This window comes from Solea senegalensis, linkage group LG11, assembly GCF_019176455.1.
Source record: "Solea senegalensis isolate Sse05_10M linkage group LG11, IFAPA_SoseM_1, whole genome shotgun sequence".
In the NCBI taxonomy this organism is placed as follows: Eukaryota; Metazoa; Chordata; class Actinopteri; order Pleuronectiformes; family Soleidae; genus Solea; species Solea senegalensis.
This window is the reverse complement of record NC_058031.1, coordinates 20485625-20505916: the sequence shown is the minus strand read 5'-3', so window position 1 is coordinate 20505916 and position 20292 is coordinate 20485625. Positions and strand designations below refer to the sequence as shown.

Below are 20292 nucleotides of genomic sequence, written 5' to 3'. Positions count from 1 at the left end.
TCATGCTTTTTTTCCCTGCTCTGTGTTTAGGGTCGTAACTTGATCCCAGCGGCGCCAGGTAACAGTCGTCTGAACTACACGGTGCTGATTGGGGAAACTCCCTGTGTACTCACCCTGTCTGAGAGCCAGCTGCTGTGTGAATGGCCCAACCTCACTGGACAACACAAAGTCACGGTGAGATTGCCTCTCTGTTGTCCTCAGCCTCTTTGTCTCCAGTCTCCCTCAGTGACTCTTTGACCTCTCGTGACTTTGATTTGACTTGACTTGAACATCTCTTTATGATGAGCGACTCCTTCCATCTCTACATAAATTCAAGTCTTTCTTGGTCATTAAATCACTCAGTCAAATTTTTGTTTGGATGGTTTGTTTTAAATAGCCGTTTATGAGAGGACAAAAACAAAATAGCAGCCGGTACATCCACACGAACCCAGTGACTCTGCTAATGAATATGAAAACATTGTATCCTGACAATCTCAGCCCATAATGTCACTCTAACCTTGCTGCTGAGTTATGTGAATGACCCCCTTGTGTCTTTTCCAAACGATTTCCACCGACAGATTGAGGATATGCTCCACTGAGCCTTCACACCGCTGTTAAATATGTAACACACAATTAACATGTTGCTCCTTCGTAGGCCTTCAGCCTGTTCAGTCTGTGAGACAGAACCAGACCTCTGAAAAATGTGCCACTGCCTTTAAAACCGTTATTTTTTACAACAGATGTCTGTTACATTCTAACCATTGTCAGATGAGTTCACACACGCACACAACTCAGTATAGCTTAGTACTAGTACTTGTGAGGCCAGGGACATTTCCATGCTGCACACAGAAAGCGATTAGTTTTATAGCACGATCCCATTTCACCCCGTATCCACAGCCTTACCCATCAATTTTGTGCATTCATATATAGGCGTATAGGGTGTCCTTGTATGTGTCCTTGTATACCTTTGATATACCCTAGTTAAGTGCAACTTTCAAAAATGAGGCTAACCAAGTCCAAGGATTAGCCAAATGTTACCCTCATAAAGCTAATGCTTGTTTGCAAGTTGTGCTGATACGGTAACCACATGTTGTAGATGTTTTCTGACATGTGCTCACTTTACTTCAAGTGCATAATGACTCCCATGGCCACAATAGCAATGTAGCATAATACCGCTAATAAAGCAAGGTTACATTATGACTGAAAACCCAAAGTTTCAAAAATGAATTCTCTTGCTCAAAAAACCTGGTTTGAGGGGATAAACGCGTCTTTCCTCCGTTCACCCCTGTGCCACCGCTACTGCATAATATCTGTTCACACAGACCTGGCAGAGATCATCATCATCGTTAACAACAAAAATCGTCAAATGTTACATACTGCAGCTTTAGAAATACAAAGAAAAAATCTTTTTCCGTTAAGTATCCAGTGTCTGAGATGTATTCCACTTATTTGAAATCACAGCTACACAGTATGACCACAGTGAAACTTTCAACATGTCTGCAGATAAAATAAAACAATGAACCTGTGTTTCCTGTCTGTGGACTGAAGCGCATAAACCCCAGCAGCTCTGCAAGAGTCAGCACTTCTCTGTCACAGGTTACTATTATTTTTCTTTGAGAGGTTTTCATGTCCCTCAGTGCCATCTCCATTTTTCATGTATTTTTATTAGCTTCCCTTCTACTTTGAAGGCGTCGACATTTAATAGTACACAGAATGTTATGTACCTAACCCTCAGTGAATCCACAAGCCAATCCTCCACCCACACTCCACTTAAATCAAAGGCACACTCGTCACTGCCGTGCCTTACTCATCTCTCCATGCATCCACACTCAGCCCAGCGTTGCTCTCTGAACGTGGTCATATTTAGTATGGTCTGAGGCTGCTTCCAAGCCTGCCACTGCAAAGAACGGAATCATTTTTACACCTTTGATTAATTCCATTCACACTTCAGCAAGCAGCTCGAAATCAGAGGTGTTTCAAGGGACTCGGGGGCCTCGGGCAAAGCATTAACCCAGAACACACCAGTCATCCCAAAACACATAATACCACACCGCAAAATAAAACTGATCTTTTATATCTGCCGTTTGTGCATTTACAGTTCAGACAGAAGCCTGTGTGCTAACAAACTACCTGTTGTTCACTTTGAATTGACACCCAACTCATTTTCTGCTCCTACACATTGAACGCCTGACACTAATTTATTCAGTGTAACAAAATTTCACCCGCCACCGTCTCGAGCTTGAAATCATGAACACATAATGACACTTTTGGCAGAAAGTAAGTGGCATGAAGCCTCATTAAGGCATGATGTTGTTGCAGCACGTTTTAAAATCATATGGAGGTAAACTATATAATAATTGATCGCATGCGTCATACGACAGTCTCGTGCCTTTGAATGTAATTAGACGTGAATCCGTTCAAGCTGAATTGTGGTTGGTGTCATTTCATGTGCTTCACGGTACAAAAACCTGTAGTTTCCTGTATGAAATGCCACCCATTTTTTTTTTTTATCCAGCGTCCAGTGAAGCAGCAGCATATTGGGACATTACATTGACTCCAGAGATCAACCGATCAATGCTACTGCATCATTAGTGCAACTTTTGCCAGGATGATGTGTCCGTGGATGTTTTATAGTAACTCCTTTAATGCATCCCTAGGTTCTGTGTGCATTATTAGCACCAATGAATCACACAACGGGTGAAACGGGACGAAAGCAGCACAATGCCAGGCAGGAACAACAAGCCCTTTACGTCTTTGCACAGGCCAAATAACGGAAATGACCGAGGTTTCAATCAACGATTATATATGCCAATGCTTTTGATTGTGCAGTCTATAAAATGTCAGTTCTAGGAGAAGGTCCTCCATGCTTTCACTGAGCCCTCAGTTCAAATCGAAAATCCAATTCTATCACTTTTTTTAAAGTGAAAACTGAATCATTATCAGGTGACACATTTGAACTCCACTTGAGTTTACAAGTGTGGATATCGTCACTGACTGCCATTGGTGCCACATTTCAACAATAATGCCAGCAAAGGGTCATTAAGGCTACACCCACTCCGCATAAGTAAACAGACTAATAAAGGAATTCCTGACCCTGCAAACTTGAAACTTTCTATTTACTCGACAACTTCTCCGAAACTGCATTTGGTCACCAGAGAGAGCTAAATTATGGGTGTCATCTAAGGTAAGAGATAAGAGCAGTGTATGAGTATCCCCCTTTTGCTACAGTTTATGTCCATGACAAGGCACTGTCTCACTGTCACCTGCGGAGCTGTGTCCCAGAGTTATGCGGAAACATAAAAGGTGGCATTAAGAATGGAATTGTTTCTCCAGGATGCCACTGAGATGCAGACACTAAGCTCGTTCTCCGAGCTTTAATCCATGAACTGATTCCCTGTATAAACCTCTCTGATGTGCAAATTTCGTCCAACTCTCTGCAAATCCGTTGCTAAAGCATCGTTGCATCGACACTGAGTTATACTTCCTGTTTGCTGTGTGAAGTGTCACGCGCGTGCCGCAGCTATCTTTTGTGCCACCACCCACAGCGCGAAGGCTGCCAATGTCGCCTTCGCTGCTGTGCCGCATTTTTCCCAACATTACAATACATCAGGAAAGTGCAGGGAAGAGTCAAAGAACGAGCTTCTGAGTACGTCCCGCGGCGACCATCGAGATTGACTTGTCCATGTCCGTGTTGAGCTGTCAACAGAGTGACATCCCTGATTCACTCTGACTGGAGCAGACTTTCGAAATCACCACACAGCTCCTGGCACATCTGCATGAGGGAAGGTCAGACCTCATTCAGCCGACTTAGCGCTCGCCATGAATACGTTTGGGTGTTTGTCTAAATTTCCCGCTGGTACGCCCACTCATCCCATCTCCTCCCCACGACTGCCTGCCCCCTTTAAACTTATCATCGGCGTCCTTTCACTGTCATTTCACTACGTCTTTATGACATTTACTCGCTGCAAACTCCAGCCAATATACCTAGAAAGCCACTGACAGCACATCCATGTAATTCAGTATGATGGCTCTCAGTGGATACAGCCAGCTCCAATGTGGAACTCTCTTGATTTTTTTCTTTTTATCCCTTTTCTCTCTCTCTCTCTCTCTCTCTCTCTTTTTTGAATGAAATGTCATGTTGAATATCGGGACGATGGGATGTGTTGGCAGGGGTGGTGGAGTTAGTCCTTCGTCTGGCATTAGCCAAGGAAAAAATAGAGCTGTCTGTTCTAATCTCTTCTGCTTTTAGTGTGAGTGTGCGTGTGTCTGTGTCACTACATGCGCTGATATGTTTGTGTGTGTAAAGCACAGCTGTGAATAAAGAAAAAAAAAAAAAGTCCATGTAAAATGACCTACATACTGGGGGACCCCAAAGCGTGTCCCAACTGGTCTGGTGTGTGTTTTGTGTGTTGCTGTACAGTAAGAAGCAGTGTGTGTGTGTGTGAGTGAGTGAGTGTGTGCGTTTGCCTTTGTGTGTGTCCCCACAGATGCTCAGCAGTGCGCTGGCAGTCGTGCAGCCTCCCTTGAGTTTTTCGAAGAAACTTGTTTGTTGTTTTGGCCTTCAGCTTTTTAAGTTCCTCTGTCAGTTCTTCAGTCTGTCAGCAGAGTGAAAATAGAATACTGCCCAGAAAATGTGTCACCAACTTCTACTTATGCCACGTTCAAGTCATCACAGCATTACTTCCCCTGTGGTCAAATGCCGCATATATGTCACTTAGCCTTGATTACATAATAAGTACTTATTTGTTATGTGAGGGATCGCAGTTGAACCTTGTATACAATGTCACTGATAAAACATCACTTTCACCTATAGAGTGAAACGTTAATTTTATATTTAAACATACAGTGTGTAAAATGTAACATTGATTGGTGAAGTTGCATGTTGCAGCTGGATAGCCTTCCAACTGTGTTTGTAGCACGGTGGTCCAAAATAGAGGCCCCCATAGCTGACACGGCTCCTGATAAAAAATATAAAAGCCTTATTCTGAAGTCATGAAAAACAACAATTCATACAATCAGGTGATTGTACACTTGTACAAAAAAAAAGTATCATTATTTTATCGTCGGTTTCTGGCAAATTTCACCTTACATTTTACACACTGGACATTTAAGTAAAATACTAACTGTTATATTAAATGAGTCGAATAGTAACTATACTGTACATGGTGTATTAGTTAAAATAGGTTTCAATTATAGATCCAATTCACACAAATACCACCTTGTCAGAACAACTTGGAATGTCTTATTATCAACTTTTGATATTATGCATACAGAGCTTTTGCAGTGGAAAGGTTAATTTTGAAAATATTAAATCACATTTGCAGATGAATACACCAAAGTCAAAACAGGAACTTGGAAAATTCTTGGTTTTTTGTCCCTTATCGGGGTTGAACAATAAAGGAAAGTGCAAATGTTCCTGATAACACAGATAACATCTCAGTTCTTTTCGGCTCTGTTAATGGGGCACTCATTCTCAGTCTCAAGTCTCCCAGGAAGCGATGACAGTGTGTGACGGTGAACGCAGCAGGAATAAAACCAGCGACTCCGACAAATCAAGCAGCTCAGTGTAATTAAGCGATCATTAGCTCAAACATGTAAACCTTTGCTTTTTCTGACTGTGTCAAAAATGTCTCGCGTGAAGAAGGCGTGGGAGGAAAATGTCCTCGCTCGTTCAAACTCAAAACAAATCAACTCTTGAAGCGCAGCAGATTACAAACTATCGATTGCGTATAGAGTATGACTTGCTGGCAAGTTGTGGGGGGGACATCTACTTAATCATATCATTAAATTGCAAATATAAATCCTCGCTCACAGTTGGTTTACCTGAGCTTTTCTTTACCTATATCGTCATATTGTGATATGACATCTGTGATGACTTTTTCCTGGCTTTAAAGGCCGTGCCATTGATAATCCTCATATTTAGTATTGATTTTTAGCATTATTACTTTGTCTCTAACGCACATAACTATCCTTCGTTTAACATTAAAAAAAGCCAAAGAAATGAACCAGGTATTATCTGAAATGAAAGGTAATAACTGTATTTTAAGGATGTAATAGAGGTTATCAGCAATAGGAACACAAACTTTGTGTGCAGTTTTATATCCCGATATATCTCGTAATATCGGGATGTAGCTTAAAAACATGGAGTTACTGACAACATCTTCCGAATGAAAGCAGAATGCAAAACTGGAAGCAAGGAGCTGAAAACTACAAGTTTACCATATCTCGACGTCACACTATGAAAAAATATGAAAATAGCCTGTTGACAGTTATGCCATTATAGGCTATAATATAATATTCCATTTGTTATACTGTTGAGACACAGAGCTGCATCGTTTTAAACTGCATAATTATCACAAGACTCTCTCTTGAAATGATTAAATTGACTTCTATTACATAAATTAATCCAAATTTATACTCTAATTAAACCTGTGTAATTGTATGTGCCGTTAAAAAAAATAATGATTATTTGTGGGTATGAGCGCGTTGATACAACAACAGAACAGCTTCTGTTTTGTTTTTGTGTTTTTGTCCATCCTCTAACGTTAACATGAAAGTGCACTTATATAAAAACTTCAAAGTACATAATCACACCTCATTTGAATCATTTATCAACCCGGGATCGCTTGATTTGATGGATTCCAGGGCTGTGTGCGTACGTACGCGCTCTGCGTGTGTGTGTGTGCTTGTTTCTTGTCTCGGAGACACATTGCACTTATGTAAATGTAGTTAGTCAGAAAAAAAAAAGACATTACATGTGTTGACTTCCCATAATTAGCCAGGCTCCCATGGGGAGAGATTTAAATGCTGGTGATTACATTGTTTGATTACTTACACTGTGTCTGAGTGTGTGTGTGCGTGTGTGTGTGTGTGTGTGTGTGTGCGTGCTGCTTTAACGAGGTTCAGCCGTACAACATTCTCCCTCCCTTTGTTAAAGTTGTGCGGACGCTACAAAGGAATGTAAATCATTAAAAAGGCCCGAGCAAGATAAAGTTGTGAGATCTCCATTATCAAAGGACTCTGGAGCTGCTCCCCTAAAGCCAAGAATCAAAAAGCTTTCCGACAAGTAGTGTTCACAGCCACGTGGACGCCAGCCTCCCCAGCGTGAGCCTGTCTAAGATCGACCTGTTTAGCGCGAGCGGCACAGAACAGATATACATGTAATGATGCCTGAGGTTGAAATTGGGTCAACCGACTTCTCTTTCATCGGACCACCGACTTTGATCTCTTCAGACCATCTCATCCATTTTCCATTGACCGTTGCCGGGTTTTTCTTGACGCTGCTAGTTCAAACTCTCGGGCTGGCTGAAAAAAGAGGGCAAAGTAAATAAGTAGTGATTTCCCCTCCATTGATGAATGTGGTCGAGCTGCTTTTGAGCAAAGCACTGAACCTTCAAATTCTGCTCATCAGCCACCAACAGAAACTCTCTTGTGAGCAAAGTCATTCATTTACTGTAATTATGTCAACTCTATGTACTAACCCTCTGAAATGATCCTCTGTTTACTCTACAAATGACTGGTAAAAGCTCCAGTTTGCTTCTGTTTAGTCTGTGTGAACAGAAACAATGTATTTGCATTCTGCATCTGAAAATGGTCATGCAATACTATCAGACCTGACTCAGGGGGCGTTTGTGTTTATACAGCAGTATTTCAGGGGCAAAAGGCGTTCATCCTTTCCAAATGTTGAATGGTCAAGTTTTTTTGACCAGTAGAAATAATTTTTGAAACTTTTTGTGTGCACTGTGTTGTGTTTTCAGTCATACAACAACATGTTTGCCGCCAATTTACGACCACTATGTTGACATCAAGCAAATCACCTCCTGTGCGCGGTGTGGGAATGTCACCCGGAGACACACGCTCTAAACACCTCATGCAGAGCTGACTCAGCATTGTGTGATTTGACAATAGTTTAAATCTGACAGACATTTATTCATATTTGTTCATATTTGTTATGTATATATATATATATATTGTTTTAATTTACACCCTTTTCACAAGGGTTCCTATCCCAATCACTGTATAATGAATGAAAGAGGCACCAGATGCTACTTACTAGCATGTCCATTCAGCTTGAATATATCCCTTATAGAGCCCACAGAAAAAGATCATAGTGTTGCTTTAAAGAGTTTGTTTCTTGGCAATTTAACATTAGATGTGTTTGTGTGTTCAGATCCGTGCTGGAGGTTTTGAGTATTCCCCCGGGACTCTGCACATATACTCGGACAGCCTCCTGACACTTCCCGCCATCATCGGCATCGGAGGGGGTGGAGGCCTTCTTCTCTTGGTCATCATCGCCGTGCTGATAGCCTATAAGAGGAAGTCGAGGGACGCCGACCGCACGCTCAAACGGCTGCAGCTTCAGATGGACAACCTGGAGTCCAGAGTGGCCCTGGAGTGTAAAGAAGGTAGGCAATTAAAAGAAAGCCAATGTCAAAATTGTAATGCAGTAGCTGGAGTAGACAGAGACTTTATTTATCTAGTAGCTCGTGCAGATACTGTCTATCTGTTATCTTCAAGAAGCTCTTGAAGACCCAACTCTTCTAAGAGCATCTTCTGTCCTAGCACTGATCCACGTCTGCACTCTTTCCAGAAGACTTTCCAGTCTTCTTCTGTGTAACCTATTCCTCTTTTGTAAGTCACTTTGGATAAAAGCGCCTGCTAAATGACACCTAAGCCTTTTTTAAATTCTTTTATTATTGCTTATTTTAACCATGAAAGGGCAACAATAAGTGCTTTTGCCCATTTTTCCTGAATAACTTTTCAATATCTGGCAGGTATTTGCAATTTACTGCATGGTACAATAGTGTATTAACAATTTAAAATTATCACTTGACAGTATAAAACATTTAAAATAAAACATTTTCTTCATCTCAATGTACAAAAACAGGCCAAAAAATGCTCGGCGTTAAAGGGTTAAATGTAAATATACATAATGTACCCAAAAACATTAAAGATGAAATAATAACATTAACAAGAAGAAACTTTATTTGTACTGCACGTCTCAAAACCAAAAGTTATAAGATACAAGATAAGCCACTGACAATGACACTGTTTACTCTGTGTGAGTCTGCTCTGTCGAATAAGTGCACTACGGCACAGTGATGAAGTGCCGTGATATGAATCTGCCGTCTGAACGGTGTTAAAGAACAGTTGTCTCCAGCGAAGGAACGTTCTGCAGCCGTGTACGAATAAACTGCTGCTGCTGTGCTCTTGTGACGGAAGATAGAGACAGAGAACCAGTCTGAATAGACTGTGAGAGTGTAGCTTCGTGACTGTGTCGTATGTGAGTAATACTAAACGAAAGCTGATTTACTTACAATAATATAAGTTTAATATGAATTCTCTACATGACAGAAATAATAATTAAAGGCATAATAACATCACCACAGTTACCATCCATCAAACCATATGGTGCTTCATCCAGAGCCTGACGTGTTGTCACCACATGTATGAAATAATGACATGAGGAAGAAACATTATAACGTCACTTAGTGAGCTGTTGTTCCAGTAGAAAAGCTCCAGTGTTTCTTGATATAGATTTGCCACAGAACTGCCCTGCTTCGATGGACCGGCGTTTTTTTTTATGTCACAGAGCTGTCTAACATGTCACAGAATAGTCAGTGTCAGAGGAAAGTGAGTTTGAAGTGCTGTGAGGGTGACAGCGAGGTAGAGAGGTGTGAGGTCAGAATGACATAAAGGGATTGTTTGCAGAGAAATGAGAGGGAAAATAAGAGGAGAAGGTAAATGGGAGAGGACGACGAGGCTGACGACGAGCGAGAGGGGCCTTATGTGAGGTCGCACTTTCACTAACACTCTGCATGACTGATGTACGGACAGCCCGGGACGTTACGTGCGAGACGATGACACGGACACACACAGTGATGGTACAAGGTTACAGTGGGATTTTAACTCAACATGAGAAGTAAAATGTTACCATTCATGTGAATATCATCAGTGTAAACAAGAAGTAAATTTGGCCCTGTGTTTCAGAGATTGTTATAAAAGTGACAATCATGAAAAGTAGAAAAAGGACTTTTGATAAACTGATGTGAGGCCTTTAACTCCATGGAGCTCCCTCTACAGTTTTGGAGTGAATGCTTGACTCCTGGCCATGTGCATTTGTTTTCAATGGAGTCTGTGACAACAAGCCGTGGAGACATATCCATTACATGCTTCTCCCCATTCACAAAAGTCGCTCTGATGTTCACTCGTGCGTGGACCCTCGCTTGGTAAGACAAAGTCATTTCCTTCATCTTCCTTTCGTCCTCCAACAATGCGGTCTTCTCTGCTTCATTTTCGCTGGCTCTGTCATGATGGACGTCTAAAATAAAGCTATCGTTGTCTTGATCTTATAGCCGGTACCTGGCTGAAGGGTGTGTGCGTGTTTCTCACTAAACCTGAGACTTGGCAAGACCTCCTGATTCTGAGGTCTCAAGATCTTGCAAGGCTAATTTATTAATTTTTTCCCAAAGTGGCATTTTCAGTGATTCTACTTTTTACCATGTAGTTTTAAGATGTTTCTATGTTTTTGTTCACGAAACACAGCAAAGAAAATCACAAGCCAGACAGCGTAGGAGTCTGATACAATTAAACCATTCAGTTTTCCAGGATGTTAAGCACGGCCTCTTCTTCTTTTTTGTTTTTGTACCTTTTTTTTCTTTTTTCAATCCCACAACCCACCGACTGCACGACTCCCAGCTGGCCCAAAGAGATGAGACAGTATGTGTGGGCGGAGGAACAGACGAAGTGGGCGGTCCACCGCGTGCGTGGTCAGCTGCTTCGTATTAAGAGTTTTTCGGCGAGAGAGAGACTGGGGTCGTTTGGGTCGGTCGACCGAGAGGGAGACAATGATGTGAACTAGTATCTCATCAGTCATGGTTTATTACTTACACATTAGAAGTGACACCTGCTGACTGGCAAGTGACACGTTGTCATTCTGCAGAGAAAACACAGATGTCTTTCAGATGCTCTATGACCAAACAAAATGCAAATGGGCGTTTAATGAATTCATGAGCAGGGCTTTGTTTTCATGCCAATTTAAGATCAGAGATGTGTCATTTTTTTTAACACTTCACTTCTCACCTCTCTTTGTCCGTGTACGTGTGTGTGTCTTTGTGAGAATTACATACACGTATCAACCACAGGAAGTGAGGACATTTTGGCATTTTCTCACACTTTAAAAGGGGCTGCTTATACGTTAAGACCTGGTTTTAGGGTTAGGCATAGAGTTAGGTTTAGGTCAAGGTTATGTTAAGGGTTAAGATTAGCTGTTTAGTTGTGATGGTACTCACTACGAATACTGTACAAATGTGTGTGTACTTTTCTGGAATAAACACTGACCTTCTCAGGACCAGTAGTCCTCATGGAGACCAAAACCTGGTCTTAATGAGGCCTAATTTCTGAGGGACTGGTTATGTTATGTTAAGGTTAGGACTAAAGTATTGTTTAGGCCGTCTAAAGGAATCCAAGTCGAAGCAATTCCTTTAAAGGACAGCTGCACGAAATTCGCGGAGTCTTTCGTCTTTAGCAAAATAACTTGATTTCACTTAAAGAAATACTTCACCAATTTGCATTTAGCTTTGTATTACTAGAATTGTGCTTCCCAAGCTCAGTTTCCTCTGAGTTGAGAAATATCTTCATTCTTTTTATTGTTACGTGCCCACCCGTGACCAGCCTTGTTTCCTACTTTACTTTTCTTTAAATCATGCAATTTAATGTTTAATGTTTTTGCAAAAAACTTTTTGTATTTCCTGAGGGTTAATAATATTGCACCTGTCACAGTGTGTATGACGACACCGTGGTGATTTGGGGGATTTTGACACTATGAGGAATAGACTGAAAAGCACAAATGCACATCTCTACATGTTAAGAAGATGTCGTTTTGGTTCAAAAGTGTTCACCTGTTCCTGTGGTTTGTTGAAATCGACACGATTCTGGCAACTGGATGAAACAAGGTGTCAAGAAAAAAACACGTCTAAAAGAAAAGTAGCATTGAATTCCAAAGGAATTAATGACACTCGGTATATTTCAAATATCCTTTACAAATGTGTGACACTAGTAAAACACAGCAGGACCATTTGCAGTATTTTCTGCTGGTTTATATTTATTTCCTCTCACTGAGTTCATGTTTTGAAGACATAAAAAAGACATAAAAAAAATGTTTTACTAGTAAACAGAAATTTGGGGAAATTGCCACAGAGGTCACAGTGTCATCATATAGTCTGGCTATAAACCAAGTTTTATGTGTCCTGTCTAAAAGAAAAGTAGCATTGAATTCCAAAGGAATTAATGACACTCGGTATATTTCAAATATCCTTTACAAATGTGTGACACTAGTAAAACACAGCAGGACCATTTGCAGTATTTTCTGCTGGTTTATATTTATTTCCTCTCACTGAGTTCATGTTTTGAAGACATAAAAAAGACGTAAAAAAATGTTTTACTAGTAAACAGAAATTTGGGGAAATTGCCACAGAGGTCACAGTGTCATCATATAGTCTGGCTATAAACCAAGTTTTATGTGTCCTGATAGTGTTTGTTGTAGTATTTGTTCTCTTTTTTTAAGCCTAACCATTTCCCATTTGAGTAATAAATAAAGGAGTGATTAAACAATAGAAGAGTATGACAGAAGGTGGAGAAGATAACCGACTAGAGGAAAGGAAATCAAACCAATGTTTTAAGCAGTTTTCTGACTTTAAATCCCCTTGTTTGTTTTTTATGCTGTATATTATTTCCTCTTATCACTTCTACTTCATGTTGTTTTATTTTCCCTCTGCCTTTCTGCCTTTTCTCCTCACTTATCTCCTCCTCTGTCCACTTCTTCTTCCTCTTAGTCCTAATCATCTTTGCCCTCTCTCCCCTGGAGTTTTAACATCCTCCTTTCTTCACCTCCTCATATTTCTTTCTTCACCTTTCCTCTCCCCCCTCCCCCCCCCCTTCTTCCCTTTATCTCCTCTGCTTCCTCCCCTATCCATCCCTCTTGTGGACGAAGCAGGCCAATAACAGCTGGGGGAAATTATGCATGAAAACTCATCCGTCGCTCTCTTAATAATTATCCACTCATGCAATTAATTGTCTTTCCTTTCCAGGAACTTTGTTTTCTGTTTCCTGGTTCTGCTTTTCTCACCTCGGGCCGGGGTCCACTTCTCATTCCACTGTGCTTGGGTCTTCTGTTGGACAAAGGAAGACTGAATTAGCAACGGTTAAGACACAAAGGAAGAATTTCAATCCCATGCCGTGTTTCAGTCGTGACTTTCACTGAAATGTGTTTTCCCTGAGTCACATAAGACTCTCAGAAAGATACAACACTGTAGTGATGTTACTTGCATATGAAGTTGTGTAACTGAACTGTTGATTTGGGATTTGTTGTTGTGCTCTAATGTCAGCCTTTCCTCTTATTCCCCTTGCGTTTGTGTCTGGTCTGCATTTTAGTTCTCATTTATTGCCTTTGTGGGCTTCTTTCATCATCATAGAGTTTAATTTTAAGCCTCGCTGTCGAGTCCTCAGTAAAAGCCTTAAATGCTGTCCCTAAAATTATACACAGCTTTCTCTGACTGTCGCTGTTGCCGTCCCGAAATTTGTGTCTGGCCGCCTCCTCATCTGACCCATATATCCTGTTTATGGCGCTGTCGTACACTTTGAGTGTAATCTTGCATTTTTATTCCTGTGTTCGCTGTCTTTATCTCTGTAATCTGTTCTAAAATGTGGAAGGACAATGTAATTACAGAGTAACCTTGCAACCTCTGCTTTTCATAACATAATGAAAACGGGATTGTGGTGTTACAGGGCGATAGCATCAACACAGTAGACACTGTCACTGTATAATTCAGCCATCTTGGTGAGTTTGGGCTCTTCATAGCCCAGTGGGTATTGTGGAGTCAGTGGCACTTCCTGTTACCGTCTTACAAGGATTGCTCTTTAGAAGGTTCTGGAACGACTTCATTGTGCGCTAAATACATGTTTAATAATAATAGTAATGACAAGAGCACTCAGAGAGCACAAACCTGCATTTTTGCATTCGTATCCACTGGATCCACATGAACCATATGCCGTGTTTTAATCAGCTGGAACAGTTTGCTTGGTACAGTACTTTTTTTTATTACCAGCTCCTACCATTCCATTTTTTGGCACCCTTCCCTTGGGGTACCAGAGTAAAATGGTATGGTACAGTCAGGGTCGAGCTTGACCGTCAGTCAGCTGATTGGGCGAAATATTTGATGGAAGCTGAGATTATTTTAAGAAAAGCACGCTACGAGTAATCAGATGTAAATGAAGAAGCACGAAAAGATGAAGTTGTCGCCTGTTGTGCCAAGTTCGATCATTTGCGCTATTGTCGAAATGCAAGCCTGACCCGGGGCTTTACCGTTCCAAACCATACTGTCCTGTACCAAACTGAACCATGCCATGATAGAAACACAACTAAAGTCAAATGCATGTCTGATCCTGCATACACATACCAAATTTCATTCAGATCCAATGAGAGTTTTGAGTTTTTCCATCGTAAGAAATAGGGATTTCTTGGGTGATCTCCTACTCATCACAAAATGTCCAGAATGATCTGCCAAAAACTGTACAGGACAGACAAAGTTACAGATAATCCCACGCCGATGAAAAGATAACTTCATTATATAATAAGAATGTAGTACCACACTGTAGTGACTGTAAATCTAATCAGTGTCTTCTCAGATGTGTTCTTGTTGTTTGGTTGCACTGGTGATTAAGGCCAGAGACAAAACAAACGGAAAAGTGCTGCAACATTCTATAAAAAAGTTTAAATGCAAGTCAGAGGAAGCTACAAAAATAGACAGAAAGCAGAGACGTCAGCTTCTGTGCTGCAGTCATTTAAGATGTTAGGAGGTGGATGATGTAACCACCTCACACCAAATGTCATATTGTTTGCTATTCGTCAAATAGTCGTGCAGAATCATTCACCCTTGCCCTTTTTGCTAACGCTCTCTCCATCTTTCTCCTTTTTTCTGCAGCCTTTGCTGAGCTTCAGACAGACATCCATGAGCTGACTCAGGAGCTGGACGGGGCCGGGATTCCCTTCCTGGACTATCGGACGTATGCGATGAGGGTCCTGTTCCCTGGGATCGAGGACCACCCCGTGCTCAAGGAGATGGAGGTACGGGTCAGTACACCACCAATCTGACTTGAAACTCAAACAAACTAACCTTAACCGCAAAAAAAAACGAGTCTCCGGCTGCCGCACTGACAAACTAACATTACAGGTATTGTGGCTGCTTAAACTTAAAAAACTCATTCACCTACATCCAGAGAAGTATATTCTAGAAGTACTTGGGATATAGTAGTATAGAAATGTCTTTTAAACCATTAGGCCATGATAGGTTTCAGCAAAAGTCGACACGTGATTCACCTTAACACAATCTTTTAGCCTATATTTCACCTCCCTCATATTCAGCTCGTCTCATTGCAAGTGAAACGACTCTTCAAGAGCCTCGGTGACATCGTTAGTCTGCTCTCCTGGGGCAGAGCCGTGTCGTATTCTCGTGATGTCGGGAGGCAGAGTTTTAAAGTAAGAACTGCCTGAAATTGACGTTTCATAGACGGGATATAGGAGAATAAAGAGAGGTGAAATGGAAATGGAAAATGGGAGCACAGATGAAGCTAAAGGTGGGGGCGGAGGTAACACAAGGTTTAGGGGAGAGAAAGAGGGAAAAGGTGCGGAGTTGCTGAGATTGTTGCCCCGCATTGTACACTCAGCCGCTTTATTAGGTATAGAGGACGTTTAATAAAGTGGCAGGAGTGCTGCTGTAGTCCTTCTGCATACACTAGTTATATCAAGTTGCTATTTGAGTTATTATTAATTACTTTCTATCATCTCAAACTTTGACGAGGCATTTTTAAGCAGTGGAACAGCGCTCGTACCATTCTCTGCAAACTCTTCAGATGGTTATTGTGGGAGAAAATAACTACTACTCCCACTAAATTAGGAGTTTTTATGTCTGTCTGATACCCATGCCACATTCAAAGTCACAGTTTAATAATATGATTACATGTCCGTTACTTGCTTGACAACAGCAACATTGCACGAGTAAACCGAGATTTAAACTACAAACATTGTCAGAAGTGAATTCTACTTCTCTTAAAACCCAGTGCTTCAGCAGCCCCCACCCGCCCGCCCGCCCCTGCACTGCTGGTGTATACACACAAACACTCCCTCAGTCGGGTCTGATAGTATTGCTTGACACAGCCCATTTTCAAGGGCACTGCATGCATATGAATGCAAAATGCAGAATAATAAAATAAAACACAAAAGTTCATCTTGACATTTCTAAATGCAAATGAGTCCCTGTGCAGTGGAACCAGTGTACCTTATAAAGTGGCCAAAGAGTGCACTCTATGTCACTCTTAATTTATGAATTAACTCACTACATTTAGAAGAGATGTCGCAGATTTACGCAGACGTTTTTATCTTGGAAGTGGAACTTATTGTGTCAACGGAATCCAGTTTCCTCCAAAAGCTCAAAAAAAAAAGAAGAAGAGGAGCCAAGCTTGTAATCAGCAGTATCATTAAGATGTAGAATGTGGCGCTGCTCCACCGACTTTGATTGGAGCGCTGACTTTTTGAAGTCGAAAGGAATAATTCTTTTGACCTTTTACAGCTTCTTTTAATCGCTCTAATCCGGAGAGTGGATTTATATTTGTATGAAAAACAGTCAGTGATTTATCCTCTGTTATTTTTGGCTGGAAGGGACAGTGGTGATTAAACACAAAGCATCATCATCCTTGGACACAGAGAGAGAGAGAGAGAGAGAAACAGCTAATTATGGTTCCCAGCTGTAACTGAAAACTACAACATAAGAAAGAACACAGAGTAATTAAAGAGTGTTTCCCAGCAGGGATGTAGCAGTGGGTTAAATCTACTTTATCGTCCTCAGTTCACTGCTGTTGCAGCCTCGTATAAAGCTCGGTGACATAATCCACTTAAGGGTTTGCGTTCAACAGCGTTTTTTGATGCTGATCACATCTCAGTGCTGCAAAATTCCCACTTAGACTTATTCAGATGTAGCTTTTTAACACTAGATAGAGTCAAACACTAAATTCAGCCCTGCGATCGCCTTTTACAGTCTGAAACATCAGGTGTTCCAAATGAAATTGTCACATGTTGATTAAGTGTATTAAAATAGCGAGTCTAGCCTACTTTTTATGTCTCGTCTTTTTATTAATCACTCCTTGTCCTAGTTCAAAATTATTAGCAGAGACAGGACAGGACAGGACAGGATATGATAGGACAGGACACACACACACACACACACACACTTAATTCAAAGACAAATATGTGTTGCTGTTGCTGCTGTCGTGAATTACTGCATGTTGTGGTTAAGTCCATTTTACTATCTGGTTCTCTGGCAGTGCTTTGAAGTTATTGTTTGCAGCCATAGAAGTATTTTATAGTTATGTCTAGACTTCCTTCCCCTTCTCTTTATATTTCCCTCAGGGATTGCCGGTGTAATCCAATGGTCCGGCTAACCAATGCTCTTAGCTTTATTGCTCTGTGTGACTGCTCTCCTCCCTAATCTGGACAGCCATACTACACACCAATTATGCCCTCTTTCTCTCTCTTCTTCCTCTCTCGCTCTATGTCCAGTCACTTTATTTGTACCCGCAGTTAGATTTGATTTGCAGTTTTAAGACCGCGGTGTCCTTTCACAAGCATTGTTCAGACATGACATGATAAAAGAGGTTTAAAAAAATGATATCGTATTATAAAAGGAAAGTAGAAAAAAATAAAAGTGCTCCGGGCTTCATTAATCAGGACTTAAAAGACGTAAAAGTAAATAAATAACAGGATCAGTGGACCAATAAAACTATGTTACTATGACAAGAATAACTATATATACATATATTCTCGATCTCACGTTCCGCTTAAGTAGCGAATATTTCTCTGCAGGAAATCACCTTCATTCATGTTCCTTATTTTCTCTGAGCGCTGAGTGAGTTTGGGAGGAACTACGAACCATCCTTCTTCGAAGCGTGCCAAACACTTGCTCTCCTAAGCGTCGCGCTCACACAGACGTGTCCACACGGCACCAGCGCTGCCACGTTGATTCAATAGCTATGTTTACATGTGCAAAATGCGGTTCAGTTCAGTTGAAATGGACCCAGTTTGACAGACAAAGTGTTGTCTAATATTGTCCAGAAGTAGAAGCAGAAGCTTGACTTCTGTCTGCTCGTCTCATCTTCCTCCTCTTCCGCGTCTGTTCTGTGACTTTTGAGTCCATTCTCTATTCTTTTTTTGGAACAGAAACACAGCAGTCACAAAAACGGAAATATGTCACGATATGCCAGCCCTCTCGTTCGGAATGAAATTAGATTCCGAATGGGCTGTATCGGATTTATTGGATTGGATTTTTATGACGATCACTTGTGTCCATGTCAACATAGCTACGGTTTAGAGGATTCAAGTTCATTTAAAATGCTGCGTTGCGCTTGACTGTGTCCCTGTTTCACACACATGGCCTTCTGTACTGTCCATGCATACAGCATATCTCTGCCCTGTCGCTCTCTTTCTTTCTTGGTTCTGAGTCTCTTGAAACCCACATAAAAACACACACACACACACACACACACACACAATGCACCCTGGAGCCCTGACAATCTCACTTTGCACTTTCCAGAAAGGCCCAGACACTTTATAATGGCATATCGAAGGACCAAAGAAAAAAAAGAATAGATGTTATAGTGGTACAAAAGGATGACAATAGAGTGAGAGAGTAAGAGGGAAGTGGAAATCGCCTGTGTGTGTGTATGCGTGTGCGCGCACGTGTGACAGAGACACACAATGACAAAGTGGAGGAGAAATTAAAATGGATGAAAGACCAGTGATGTGAAACAGTCAACAATAAATGCGAGGGAGAGAACTGGAGCGGTGAGGAAGACGGAGTGAGTGAGAGACAGCGATGCGTCTTCGGGGGGTTTAGCGTGTTGTTGATGAGTAGTGACAGGTGCCAGCCACTGGAACAAGCGGGGTGCACCTCCGACACCAACCCTGACACACACACACACACACACGCACACACTGTCCTGCCATGCCCTCTTCTCCTCTCTTTCCTCCTCTCTATCGCCTCCTCCCTCCTCCGTGTGACAGAGGAATGTGATTGAACTGATAAATAGCCAGAGTTCCTGGTGACAGTGGGTTATTAAATGATTCACTTACAGGCTTTCAATTATCTGAAGTAATAGATGACTCAGCAAAGTAGTCCAAAAAAAAAAAAAAAGGTAGAAGAAGACCTGAGCCATCAAAAAAAAAGGGTATTTACATAAATCATTACACTGCAAAAGTCTAGGGTTTAAAAATAGACAGTCTGAGAAGCCAGACTGTTCAGGACAAATGACTCTGATACGTCCAACCCTGAGGTCAACATCTAAATAACATGCGGCAGGAGAGACAGTTGCCAGTTGCGTACTGATGTTAAGTTTGTGCAGACACTTGTGCACTGCCATTTTTGGTTGCTCAGGCATTTCTATACTTGTATTAAGATAGAGAAAATGCATTATTTACAACTGAGGGAGGTTTATAAGTTTCCTGCCTCCTTAATAAGTTAAGAACCTAGTATATGCTCTGTACCTTAGAGAACATGTCTGTCTCTGTGTCTTTCTCCAGGTCCCAGCCAATGTTGAAAAGGCACTCACGCTGTTTGGCCAGCTACTGACAAAGAAACACTTCCTGTTGACGTTCATACGGACCCTGGAGGCTCAGAGGTGACCATTTCTTATTTATTTTATACCTCTTTTCAGATTCTCAGTGTTTTTTTCCACCAGTGTTTTCAGGCCCAGTTTTCTGTTGCTTTTGAAAAGAAAAGAAAAAAAACATTACACCTGCAAGTTTAAGGTTGAGAACTGTGACAGCTGAAGTTCCCTGGGAACTCTATCGGCACATTTCCATTATACAGTTCTGGCACGACACGGCACTACCCGGCTCCTCAACGCGGGCGGGGTCGTCATAGTACGTCTGCTGTGATGTCACAAGTAAAGCAGTTCTTTTCATTAGAATAAGTGTATTAAAAAGATTAGTTTAGTACTTCCTGTTTTAGACATTTCCTTTCTAAATGTTGGCGATTAATGCATGTTTTTTAGGATGTTTAACTGATCTACAGTTAAATAGTGGGAAAGCATAAAAAAAAGAATAGCAGACCGAGCTGAGCCAAGTCGTTCTAGATCTGTATAATGGACAAGCTCCATTATGGTATATGTTGTAGTTGTTTTGAATAAGCAGCAGTTATAGCATCATCTCATTAAGGTTAAGTTGATAGGGTTTGTTTGATTTGCAGGTTCAAACGTGACTCATTA

General features: G+C 41.3%; 1 protein-coding gene across 2 annotated transcripts in view; it reads left to right on the top strand.

The window, feature by feature from the left end:
• Nucleotides 1–20292, top strand: part of LOC122776787 (plexin-A1-like) — a 239030-nt gene that overhangs the window by 197027 nt on the left and 21711 nt on the right. The window contains exons 19-22 of one of the 2 annotated variants that reach the window (XM_044037510.1): nt 31–174; nt 8150–8384; nt 14961–15103; nt 19607–19704. In XM_044037510.1, the coding sequence (XP_043893445.1) occupies nt 31–174; nt 8150–8384; nt 14961–15103; nt 19607–19704 (620 nt within the window). Of the gene's footprint in view, nt 1–30; nt 175–8149; nt 8385–14960; nt 15110–19606; nt 19705–20292 lie in introns of both variants that reach the window. The other variant, XM_044037509.1, reaches the window with a different exon arrangement.